We start from the raw sequence: 14,092 nt of genomic DNA, 5'->3' as shown, positions 1-14,092 counted from the left end.
TGTTTTAGTGATTCACCATAGTGAAGGCGTAGACTCAGGTTTTCCGGGTCTCTATGTTTTTGGTTGGACAGGTTTCTCAATTTATTTCTTAGATTTTTGCATTCTTCATCAAACCATTTGTCATTGTTGTTCATTTTCTTCGGTTTTCTATTTGAGATTTTTAGATTTGATAGGGAAGCTGAGAGGTCAAATATACTGTTAAGATTTTCTACTGCCAAGTTTACACCTTCACTATTGCAGTGGAACGTTTTACCCAGGAAGTTGTCTAAAAGGGATTGGATTTGCTGTTGCCTAATTGTTTTTTGGTAGGTTTCCAAACTGCATTCCTTCCATCTATAGCATTTCTTAATGTTACTCAGTTCCTTTGGCTTTGATGCCTCATGATTGAGTATTGCTCTGTTCAAGTAGACTGTAATTTTGCTGTGATCTGATAGGGGTGTCAGTGGGCTGACTGTGAACGCTCTGAGAGACTCTGGGTTGAGGTCAGTGATAAAGTAGTCTACAGTGCTACTGCCAAGAGATGAGCTATAGGTGTACCTACCATAGGAGTCCCCTCGAAGCCTACCATTGACTATGTACATACCCAGCGTGCGACAGAGCTGCAGGAGTTGTGACCCGTTTTTGTTGGTTATGTTGTCATAGTTATGCCTAGGGGGGCATATGGGGGAGGGAATGCTGTCACCTGCAGGCAGGTGTTTGTCCCCCTGTGTGCTGAGGGTGTCAGGTTCGTGTCCAGTTCTGGCATTTAGGTCGCCACAGACTAATACATGTCCCTGGGTCTGGAAATGATTGATTTCCCCCTCCAGGATGGAGAAGCTGTCTTCATTAAAATATGGGGATTCTAGTGGGGGGATATAGGTAGCACACAGGAGGACATTTTTCTCTGTTAAGATAATTTCCTTTTGAATTTCTAGCCAAATGTAAAATGTTCCTGTTTTGATTAATTTAATGGAGTGAGTTAGGTCTGCTCTATACCAAATTAGCATTCCCCCTGAGTCCCTTCCCTGTTTCACACCTGGTAGTTTGGTGGATGGGACTACCAGCTCTCTGTAACCTAGAGGGCAACCAGTGAGTCCGTCTCCTCTATACCAGGTTTCTTGCAGGATGACAATGTCTGCATTACCGATTTCTTTGGTGAAGTCCGGGTTCTTGCTCTTTAGGCCAAAGGCAGATGACCTCAGGCCTTGGATATTCCAGGATGATATAGTGAAGGCTTTTTGTTCCATAAAGTGTCCAATGTTGTTGGTCATGGTTTGGCCTCAGGCCAGTAAGTGTGAGCAGAGCCTGCTGAGCATCTGGTACATGCCGTTGGCTTGGGCGAGTGTAAGAGTGGGGGTTGGGCCTGTTTGCCCGCTCACTACCTGGGCGTATGTGTGACTTCCATGTTGATGCCCTCTTTGTGGGGGTGGGGTGCATGGGGTGGGCAGGAGTGGCATAGGTCTGATCTGAGGGGGCCTAAATGGGGTGTGGGCATGGTTGATGTGGGGGGGTGTTGATTGGTTGGGGTGGGGGTGTGGATGTGTCTGGGGGTGCTGTGGTCTGGATGTAAGTCCTCTTGGCGTGGGTCCTCTATGTGTACGTCAGGGGGGGGGGGGTCCTGAAGTTCTTGGAGGGTGTCTCGCTGGTCTGGGTGGGGTGTCTATTGATCTGTTGCTGTTGGGGCTGCGTTTGAGAGCGATGTCCTTTAGAGTCCGGGCAAAGGTGGGCACTGCTGCCTTGTAGAGGTGGACCTGGTCATAGAGGCTGTTCAAGTCCAGGGTGGAGTGGTGGGCCAGAAAGACATTTGGTTTTGAAGCACAGTCACGGGAAATGCTTGCGTTTACCCGCTGTATTGTAGCAGGGTGGAAGTCTTTTTGTGGTAGCAGGGTGGAGATAACCACTTGTGCGTTGGGGAACGTAGAAGAAGCTTTTTCAATCACTCCCTTTAGTGCTGTGGCCACCCTTTCTTGCTGTGCTCTCAGGTCGTTTGTGCCTGTGTGTATTATTATGTGGCTAGGTGAGCCTAGTTTGTCCTCAGACAGAAGGTCTAGGGCGCGCTGGGTGTTTGGACACCAGAGTTTAGACACACTGTGTTTGGGAAAAAGGTTTTTTTCTTCTATAAATTTACCATTTGAGTCCATAAGGAGGACAATCTGTGTCTTTTGTTTGTCCTCAGTGGGTGTGGGGGGGTTATCAGGAGGGCTATCAGGGTGGCTGACCGGGGGGGTGCTCAGAGGGGGTGAGAGCTGCTGGGCTTGGGGTTTTTCTTTTGTCTGTTATGCTGTGATGTCGACTCTATGGTCAGGGTCTGGTGTGGACTGTTCTGCTGTGGTATTGAGACTTTTGTCGGGTGCTGAGGTGGGCTGTTCTGCTGGCGTCTCTGTGGGGATGGCCACCTCCCTAGTGGGTTGTTCTCTGTCACATGCCATCCCCCTCCACCTCTCCTCCAGCAGTCTGATCCTCTCCTCCATCCCCCTCTCCCTCTCCTCCAGCAGTCTAATCCTCTCCTCTAGTGCTCTGTTCTGCTCCTGCTTCTGCTCTTTCTCCTGTTGAAATTGTCTCACCACAGTCCAGAGTGCAGATATGTCTCTCTCCACCTCCAGCTCTCCAGGTCTGGTTAAGGGGGTGCTGGACTGTTGTCTGGGTCTGTGCTGACTGGAGTGTAATCACCTGCTTTTCCAGCTCCACCTGCCTTACCTCCAGCTGGGTGAATTTATCCTTCATTTCAATGAGGGGGAAGTACTCTGTGCTGGGAGGTTGACTGTCTGCTGAGGGTTGCTCGTCTGTGGGTCCTGATGAAGAGGCCTGGTCTGACCCGCTTGGGGTGGGGGTATCTTTATCAAGGGAGAGCTTCTCCTGCTGGGCTAATTCTTTGATTAGGTGAAAGTACAGCTGAAACTGTTTGGGGTTGCCCTGTACCAATACTGTTCCAGACTTATAAAGATTTATATTAGCTGACTCCTCGTCCTCGTTGTCAAGAATCCTGAGTTTCCACCCCTCGTTAACCCCCCCCCTCTCTTAACCTGTCTAGGATCAGCGTGGCGCTAGCGGCACACCCCCCCCCCCCCCCCACTGAAAAACCAGTGCCGCGAAATTCAAAAAAAATATTTTTTAAAAATATTTAACTTTCACACATTAAAGTCCAATACAGCTAATGAAAGACACAGATCTTGTGAATCCAGTCAACATTTCCGATTTTTAAAATGTTTTACAGGAAGACACAATATGTAAAGATGTACATCTATTACCTAAAAACACATTAGCATAATCCACCATCTTTTATTTGTCCACCAACACCAGTAGCCATCACCAATTCGGCTAAACTAAGATATTTATAGCCCCTAACCAACAAAAAAACTCATTAGATGACAGTCTGATAACATATTTATGGTATGGGATAGGTTTTGTTAGAAAAAAGTGCATATTTCAGGTAGACTTCATAGTTTACAATTGCACCCACCATCACAAATGGACTAGAATAATTACAATGAGCAACGTGTTTACCTAACTACTAATCATCAAACATTTCGTAAAAATACACAGCATACACGAATCGAAAGACACAGATCCTGTGAATACAGACAATATTTCAGATTTTCTAAGTGTCTTACAGCGAAAACACAATAAATCGTTATATTAGCTTAGCACATAGCAATTAGCAGCCCAGCATTGATTCTAGCCAAAGTGAGCGATAAAAGTCAACATCGCCAAAAGATATTAATTTTTTCACTAACCTTCTCAGAATTCTTCCGATGACACTCCTGTAACATCACATTACAACATGCATATACAGTTTGATCGAAAATGTTTATATTTAGCCACCAAAATCATGGTTAGACAATGTGAAATGTAGACAAGCTGGTAAAGAAAATGTCCTTGCGCCACTTAGACAGTGATCTACTCTTATACATAAATACTCATAAACGTGACTAAAAAATACAGGGTGGACAGGGATTGATAGACAATTTAATTCTTAATACAATTGCGTTATTACATTTTTTAATTTATCCTTACTTTTCAATACAGTTTGCGCCAAGCGAAGCTACGTCAAAAAACATGGCGTCCTAAGCCACTAAAATGTTTCGACAGAAACACGATTTATCATAATAAAAATGTCCTACCTTGAGCTGTTCTTCCATCAGTATCTTGGGCAAAGGATCCTTTCTTGGGAGAAATCGTCTTTTGGTGGAAAGCTGTCCTCTTGCCATGTGGAAATGTCAACTGCGTTCGGGATGAACTGAAAAGCGTGCCCAACTTTTCACATCGTTGCAAAAATAAATGTCCCAAAATCGCACTAAACGGATATAAATTGCTATAAAACGCTTTAAATTAACTACCTTATGATGTTTTTAACTCCTATAACGAGTGAAAAGATGACCGGAGAAATATAACAGGCTAAACTAACGCTTGGAACAGGTGCGCTCCGGTGTCCTCTAGGCTCATGACGCAGCTCCCAAAGAATGACTAGCTTCAGAGTTTTTTCATTTGTAGGGCCTGTGAACGCGCAATCGACCCCGTTGGAATCGTCATCACGTAAAGGCATCCAGGGGAAGACGTAAGAAGTGTCCGTATAGTCATAGCAACGACAGTGCCCCTTTAACTGACTTCAGAAGAGTGGCCAACATTTCTCAAATCTGACTCCATGTCAGGGAAATTGCTGTAGAATGGGCTCTGTTCCACTTAGAGACAAAATTTCAACTCCTATAGAAACTATAGACTGTTTTCTATCCAATAATAATAATAATATGCATATTGTACGATCAAGGATTTTGTGGGAAGCCGTTTAAAAAATTAGCCAAATTAGCATAAATAGTCTAAACAGCGCCCCCATCCCCAACAGGTTAACAGAGGGGTAGTGTGCTAATATAGCACTGTGCCATGCCAGGGGATGGTTTGTGTGGAAGATAAGGTTGCTGATGTTCCCATTTTTGTAATAGTCAGCAAAAAGTGTCTCTTGATTTTCCATAAGGAGCTTCATTTTGTGCTCTTTTCTTGCCTTGTCATTCTTCACACTCACAGGGTACTGTATTTTAATTACCTCTGAACAGCGGGAGGCAGCTTCTAAGGCCTCTCCCTTTGTTTTGGGTAGACTATTCGACTCTCCTGCCATTGTTGGGCTAATGGTCTTTGACACCTCTCACTTGACAGTCAGTGCTAGTTGAAGCTGTATCAAGCTTGGCAATTATGTTTCATTCAATGCTTATAAAGTAATGTCATGTATTTTTCTTCTTGGCTTTTGGCAATAGAATATAGTTTCAGACTAAACATTACTCACTCAGTTCCAGGTTGGGTGGTGTTTTCAGGTTTCTGTTGTTTTCCAGAGAATTTGCTGTGTAATAATCCTTGGTATTTGTGAATCTTTCAGGTGATTCCGTAATTCCGTCCAAAATCAGGATGTAGGTTTTGAGTTTTGATTTGAATATAGGGTTATGTTGTAGAGGGTAGCATCCTGTATGTGTTCCTGACAAAAAATCCAAGTTTAACTAACTCTAAATCTATATTTTTTAAAGAAAATGCTGAAAAATGCAGGAGCTCATCTGATCATGACCTCTCTCTCTCTCACTCCCTCTCTCTCTCTCTCTTTGTCTCTCTGTATCGCTGTCTCTCTCTCTCTCTCCCTCTCTCTCTGTGTCTTTCTCTCTTGTACCTTTTTCTCTTTCTCTCTCAATTCATTAAATTCCATACAATTCAAATTAGCTTTATTGGCTTCATAAATAATATTTCTCTCTCGCTCTCGCTCTCTGTCTGTCGCTGTCTCTGTCTCTGTCTGTCAGGTGGAGTATGATGGTCTGACAGGCCATGTGGAGTTCAACAGTAAAGGACAGAGGACCAACTACACCCTGAGGATTCTGGAGAAACACCGCAGGGATCACAGAGAGGTCAGAGGGCACTGGGATTATAGAGAAACAGAGTTTGACACAAAACAGCTTCTGTGTTGACAGTAATCCTTCATAACAGTGACATTCTAGCCTTATAATTAGAATTGGTTATGCTATGGAAGTGCTTTGTGATTAGCTAGCTACAGTGTGTATTTAGCTATAACACCAGCTGAGGACTAAAGGCTAAATCGAACAGCAAAATCAATGGTTGTTTTTTGGGTTGACATTTGTGATACGAGACTCCAAGGGGGATCTCCAAAAATGTAGCACTCGTATTCTAATTAGATGGTTTTCCATCTAAACGTGAAGGACTTTAACGTTCTACATTTCAAACACCGTGAGGGTGCTGACATCTATCTACAACGCTCCTAGAAATATAGGGCTTTAGAAAAAAATGATAATTCTATCTTTATTAGAGCCATTTACAGCTATCTGACCCATAGAGAGATGTATGTGATCATATAGTTTATCTTCACATAGTTTATCAAAGTGCCTTGGGCTTGTCCTCTGGAATCTAGATCCTTCTTGTTTTACACTGTCACATGATTTCCTGTACCTCCTGTATAATCACACACATCCTGCAATTATTATCATCTCTCTCTCTCTCAGATTGGTATCTGGTACTCCAACAACACACTGGCTATGAACGCCACCAGTCTGGACATCAACGTCTCGGAGACACTGGCCAACAAGACCCTCATCGTCACCACCATACTGGTGAGGTCAAACCCTTTATCGTAACCACCATACTGGTGAGGTCAAAACCTTCATTATGACCACCATAGTGGTGAGGTCAAAAACGTTATCATGACCACCACACTGAGTCAAAAACTTTATTATGACCACCACACTGAAGAGGCCAAAACCTTTATTATGACCCCAATACTGAAGAGGCCTAAACCTTTATTATGGCCACCATACGGGTGAGGTAAAAACCTTTATTATGGCCACCATACTGAAGAGGTCAAAACCTTTATTATGACACCCATACAGGTGAGTTTAAAACCTTTATTATGGCCACAATACTGGTGAGGTCAAAACCTTTATTATGGCCACCATACTGAAGATGCCAAAACCTTTATTATGACCATCATACTGGTGAGGTCAAAACCTTTCTTATGGCCACCATACTGGTGAGGTCAAAACCTTTATTATGGCCACCATACTGGTGAGGTCAAAACCTTTATTATGACCACCACACTGAAGAGGCCAAAACCTTTATTATGGCCAACATACTGGTGAGGTCAAAACCTTCATTATGACCACCATAGTGGTGTGGTGAAAACCTTTATTATGACCACCATACTGGTGAGGTCAAAACCTTTATTATGACCACCACACTGAAGAGGTCAAAACCTTTATTATGACCCCAATACTGAAGAGGCCTAAACCTTTATTATGGCCACCATACGGGTGAGGTAAAAACCTTTATTATGGCCACCATACTGAAGAGGTCAAAACCTTTATTATGACACCCATACAGGTGAGTTTAAAACCTTTATTATGGCCACAATACTGGTGAGGTCAAAACCTTTATTATGGCCACCATACTGAAGATGCCAAAACCTTTATTATGACCATCATACTGGTGAGGTCAAAACCTTTCTTATGGCCACCATACTGGTGAGGTCAAAACCTTTATTATGGCCACCATACTGGTGAGGTCAAAACCTTTATTATGACCACCACACTGAAGAGGCCAAAACCTTTATTATGGCCAACATACTGGTGAGGTCAAAACCTTTATTATGGCCACCATACTGGTGAGGTCAAAACATTTATTATGACCACCACACAGAAGAGGCCAAAACCTTTATTATGGCCACCATACTGAAGAGGCCAAAACCTTTATTATGACCCCCATACTGAAGAGGCCAAAACCTTTATTATGACCACCACACTAGTGAGATCAAAACCTTTATTATGACCACCACACTGAAAAGGTCAAAACCTTTATTATGACCACCATACTGGTGAGGTCAAAACCTTTATTATGACCACCACACTGAAGAGGCGAAAACCTTTATTATGGCCACCATACTGGTGAGGTCCAAACCTTTATCATGGCCACCATACTGGTGAGGTCAAAACCTTTATTATGACCACCATACTGGTGAGGTCAAAACCTTTATCATGACCACCATACTGGTGAGGTCAAAACCTTTATCATGACCACCATACTGGTGAGGTCAAAACCTTTATTATGACCACCATACTGGTGAGGTCAAAACCTTTATTACTTCCACCATAGTGGTGAGGTCAAAACCTTTATTATGGCCACCACACTGAAGAGGTCAAAAACCTTTTTTCTGACCACCACACTGAAGAGATCAAAACCTTTTATTATGACCACAATACTGGTGAGGTCAAAACCTTTATTATGACCACCACACTGGTGAGGTCAAAACCTTTATTATGACCACCACACTGAAGAGGACAAAATCTTTATTATGACCCCCATACTGGTGTGGTCAAAACCTTTATTATGACCACCATACTGGTGAGGTCAAAACCTTTATTGTGACCTCAATACTGGTGAGGTCAAAACCTTTATTATGACCACCACATCGAAGAGGTCAAAACCTTTATTATGACCACCTCACTGGTGAGGTTAAAACCTTTATTATGGCCACCATACTGAAGAGGCCAACACCTTTATTATGACCACCATACTGAAGAGGCAAAAACCTTTATTATGACCACCATACTGAAGAGGAAAAAACCTTTATTATGACCACCATACTGAAGAGGCCAAAACCTTTATTATGGCCACCATACTGAAGAGAACCAAACCTTTATTATGGCCACCATACTGGTGATCTCAAAACCTTTATTATGACCCCCATACTGATGAGGTCAAAATCTTTATTATGACCCCCATACTGATGAGGTCAAAATCTTTATTATGACCACCGTACTGGTGAGGTCAAAACCTTTATTATGACCACCGTACTGGTGAGTTCAAAACCTTTATTATGACCATAATACTGGTGAGGTCAAAACCTTTATCATGACCACCATACTGGTGAGGTCAAAACCTTTATTATGACCCCCATACTGGTGAGGTCAAAACCTTTATTACTTCCACCATAGTGGTGAGGTCAAAACCTTTATTATGACCACCACACTGGTGTGGTCAAAACCTTTATTATGACCCCCATACTGGTGAGGTCAAAACCTTTATTATGACCACCACACTGAAGAGGTCCAACCCATTATTTTGGCCACCACACTGAAGAGGTCAAAACCTTTTTTCTGACCACCACACTGAAGAGATCAAAACCTTTATTATGACCACAATACTGGTGAGGTCAAAACCTTTATTATGACCACCACACTGGTGAGGTCAAAACCTTTATTATGACCACCACACTGAAGAGGCCAAAACCTTTATTATGACCACCATTTTGGTGAGGTCAAAACCTTTATTATGACCACCATACTGGTGAGATCAAAACCTTTATTATGACCACCATACTGGTGAGGTCAAAACCTTTATTATGACCACCATACTGGTGAGGTCAAAACCTTTATTATGACCACCATACTGGTGAGGTCAAAACCTTTATTATGACCACCATACTGGTGAGGTCAAAACCTTTATTATGACCCTCATACAGGTGAGGTCAAAACCTTTATTATGAGCACCATACAGGTGAGGTCAAAACCTTTATTATGAGCACCATACTGGTGAGGTCAAAACCTTTATTATGACCACCATACTGGTGAGGTCAAAACCTTTATTATGACCCTCATACAGGTGAGGTCAAAACCTTTATTATGAGCACCATACTGGTGAGGTCAAAACCTTTATTATGACCACCATACTGGTGAGGTCAAAACCTTTATTATGACCACCATACTGGTGAGGTCAAAACCTTTATTACTTCCGCCATACTGGTGAGGTCAAAACCTTTATTATGGCCACCATACTGGTGAGGTCAAAACCTTTATTATGACCACCTCACTGAAGAGGCCAAAATCTTTATTATGGCCACCATACTGGTGAGGTCAAAACCTTTTGTATGGTCACCATACTGAAGAGGCCAAAACCTTTATTATGACCCCCATACTGGTGTGGTCAAAACCATTATTATAGCCACAATACTGGTGAGGTCATAACCTTTATTATGGCCACCACACTGGTGAGATCAAAACCTTTATTAAGACCACCATACTGAAGACGCAAAAACCTTTATTATGACCACCATACTGAAGAGGCAAAAACCTTTATTAAGACCACCACACTGGTGAGGTCAAAGCCTTTATTATGACCACCATACTGGTGAGGTCAAAACCTTTATTATGAACCCCATACTTGTGAGGTCAAAACCTTTATTATGACCACCACACTGAAGAGGATAAAACCTTTATTATGACCACCATACTGAAGAGGTCAAAACCTTTATTATGTCCACCATACTGGTGAGGTCAAAACCTTTAATATGACCACCACACTGGTGAGGTCAAAACCTTTATTATGAACACCACACTGGTGAGGTCAAAACCGTTGTTATGACCACCACACTGGTGAGGTCAAAACCTTTATTATGACCACCATACTGGTGAGGTTAAAACCTTTATTATGACCACCACACTGGTGAGGTCAAAACCTTTATTATGACCACCATACTGGTGAGGTCAAAACCTTTATTATGTCCACCATACTGGTGAGGTCAAAACCTTTAATATGACCACCACACTGGTAAGGTCAAAACCTTTATTATGACCACCACACTGGTGAGGTCAAAACCTTTATTATGACCACCACACTGGTGAGGTCAAAACCTTTATTATGACCACAACACTGAAGTAATCCAAATCTTTATTATGACCCCCATACTGAAGAGGCCAAAACCTTTTTTATGGCCAACATACTGAAGAGGTCCAACCCTTTAGTATGGCCAACATACTGGTGAGGTCAAAACCTTTATTATGGTCACCATACTGAAGAGGCCAAAACCTTTATTATGACCACATACTGGTGAAGTCAAAACCTTTATTATGACCACCACACTGGTGAGGTCAAAACCTATTTTATGGTCACCATACGGAAGAGGTCAAAACCTTTATTATGGCCACCATACTAAAGAGGCAAAAACCTTTATTATGACCCTCATACAGGTGAGGTCAAAACCTTTATTATGAGCACCATACTGGTGAGGTCAAAACCTTTATTATGACCACCATACTGGTGAGGTCAAAACCTTTATTACTTCCGCCATACTGGTGAGGTCAAAACCTTTATTATGGCCACCATACTGGTGAGGTCAAAACCTTTATTATGACCACCTCACTGAAGAGGCCAAAATCTTTATTATGGCCACCATACTGGTGAGGTCAAAACCTTTTGTATGGTCACCATACTGAAGAGGCCAAAACCTTTATTATGACCACCATACTGGTGTGGTCAAAACCATTATTATAGCCACAATACTGGTGAGGTCATAACCTTTATTATGGCCACCACACTGGTGAGGTCAAAACCTTTATTAAGACCACCACACTGGTGAGGTCAAAACCTTTATTAAGACCACCATACTGAAGACGCAAAAACCTTTATTATGACCACCATACTGAAGAGGCAAAAACCTTTATTATGACCACCACACTGGTGAGGTCAAAGCCTTTATTATGACCACCATACTGGTGAGGTCAAAACCTTTATTATGAACCCCATACTTGTGAGGTCAAAACCTTTATTATGACCACCACACTGAAGAGGCCAAAACCTTTATTATGACCACCATACTGAAGAGGTCAAAACCTTTATTATGTCCACCATACTGGTGAGTTCAAAACCTTTAATATGACCACCACACTGGTGAGGTCAAAACCTTTAATATGACCACCACACTGGTGAGGTCAAAACCTTTATTATGAACACCACACTGGTGAGGTCAAAACCGTTGTTATGACCACCACACTGGTGAGGTCAAAACCTTTATTATGACCACCATACTGGTGAGGTTAAAACCTTTATTATGACCACCACACTGGTGAGGTCAAAACCTTTATTATGACCACCATACTGAAGAGGTCAAAACCTTTATTATGTCCACCATACTGGTGAGGTCAAAACCTTTAATATGACCACCACACTGGTAAGGTCAAAACCTTTATTATGACCACCACACTGGTGAGGTCAAAACCTTTATTATGACCACCACACTGGTGAGGTCAAAACCTTTATTATGACCACAACACTGAAGTAATCCAAATCTTTATTATGACCCCCATACTGAAGAGGCCAAAACCTTTTTTATGGCCAACATACTGGTGAGGTCAAAACCTCTATTATGGCCACCATACTGGTGAGGTCAAAACATTTATTATGACCACCACACTGAAGAGGCCAAATTCTTTATTATGGCCACCAAACTGGTGAGGTCAAAACCTATTTTATGGTCACCATACTGAAGAGGTCAAAACCTTTATTATGACCACCACACTGGTGAGGTCAAAACCTTTATTATGACCACCACACTGAAGAGGTCAAAACCTTTATTATAACCCCCAAACTGAAGAGGACAAAAACCTTTATTATGACCACCACACTGGTGAGGTCAAGACCTTTATTATGACCACCACACTGGTGAGGTCAAAACCTTTATTATGACCACAACACTGAAGTAATCCAAATCTTTATTATGACCCCCATACTGAAGAGGCCAAAACCTTTTTTATGGCCAACATACTGGTGAGGTCAAAACCTCTATTATGGCCACCATACTGGTGAGGTCAAAACATTTATTATGACCACCACACTGAAGAGGCCAAATTCTTTATTATGGCCACCAAACTGGTGAGGTCAAAACCTATTTTATGGTCACCATACTGAAGAGGTCAAAACCTTTATTATGACCACCACACTGGTGAGGTCAAAACCTTTATTATGACCACCACACTGAAGAGGTCAAAACCTTTATTATAACCCCCAAACTGAAGAGGACAAAAACCTTTATTATGACCACCACACTGGTGAGGTCAAGACCTTTATTATGACCACCACACTGGTGAGGTCAAAACCTTTATTATGACCACCATACGGAAGAGGTCTAAACCTTTATTATGACCACCACACTGGTGAGGTCAAAACCTTTATTATGACCACCACACTGAAGAGACCAAAACCTTTGTTTTGGCCACCACACTGAAGAGGCCAAAACCTTTATTATGGCCACCATACTGAAGAGGTCAAAACCTTTATTATAACCCCCAAACTGAAGAGGACAAAAACCTTTATTATGATCCCCATACTGAAGAGGTCCAACCCATTATTATGGCCACCACACTGAAGAGGTCAAAACCTTTATTATGACCACCATACAGGTGAGGTCAAAACCTTTATTATGACCACCATACAGGTGAGGTCAAAACCTTTATTATGATCATAATACTGGTGAGGTCAAAATCTTTATTATGACCACCATACTGGTGAGGTCAAACCCTTTATTATGACCACCATACTGGTGAGGTCAAACCCTTTATTATGACCACCATACTGGTGAGGTCAAAACCTTTATTATGGCCACCATACTGGTGAGGTCAAAACCTTTATTATGACCACCTCACTGAAGAGGCCAAAATCTTTATTATGGCCACCATACTGGTGAGGTCAAAACCTTTATTATGACCACCACACTGGTGAGGTCAAAGCCTTTATTATGACCACCATACTGGTGAGGTCAAAACCTTTATTATGAACCCCATACTTGTGAGGTCAAAACCTTTATTATGACCACCACACTGAAGAGGCCAAAACCTTTATTATGACCACCATACTGAAGAGGTCAAAACCTTTATTATGTCCACCATACTGGTGAGTTCAAAACCTTTAATATGACCACCACACTGGTGAGGTCAAAACCTTTAATATGACCACCACACTGGTGAGGTCAAAACCTTTATTATGAACACCACACTGGTGAGGTCAAAACCGTTGTTATGACCACCACACTGGTGAGGTCAAAACCTTTATTATGACCACCATACTGGTGAGGTTAAAACCTTTATTATGACCACCACACTGGTGAGGTCAAAACCTTTATTATGACCACCATACTGAAGAGGTCAAAACCTTTATTATGTCCACCATACTGGTGAGGTCAAAACCTTTAATATGACCACCACACTGGTAAGGTCAAAACCTTTATTATGACCACCACACTGGTGAGGTCAAAACCTTTATTATGACCACCACACTGGTGAGGTCAAAACCTTTATTATGACCA

The 14,092-nt window shown here is 42.1% G+C and overlaps 1 protein-coding gene across 5 annotated transcripts in view; it reads left to right on the top strand.

Annotated features, from left to right (window-relative positions):
* The window catches only part of LOC129844170 (glutamate receptor ionotropic, kainate 5-like), a 158,186-nt gene that overhangs the window by 97,318 nt on the left and 46,776 nt on the right, over window positions 1–14,092 (top strand). For all 5 annotated transcript variants that reach the window (XM_055912587.1, XM_055912588.1, XM_055912589.1 and 2 more), the window contains 2 exons: window positions 5,754–5,858; window positions 6,468–6,575. In XM_055912587.1, coding sequence (XP_055768562.1) covers window positions 5,754–5,858; window positions 6,468–6,575 — 213 coding nt within the window. The remainder of the gene's footprint in view (window positions 1–5,753; window positions 5,859–6,467; window positions 6,576–14,092) is intronic.

This window comes from Salvelinus fontinalis, unplaced genomic scaffold (genome assembly GCF_029448725.1).
Source record: "Salvelinus fontinalis isolate EN_2023a unplaced genomic scaffold, ASM2944872v1 scaffold_0187, whole genome shotgun sequence".
In the NCBI taxonomy this organism is placed as follows: Eukaryota; Metazoa; Chordata; class Actinopteri; order Salmoniformes; family Salmonidae; genus Salvelinus; species Salvelinus fontinalis.
Note: the sequence above shows the minus strand (reverse complement) of the source record. Positions and strands in the feature narration are given on the sequence as shown.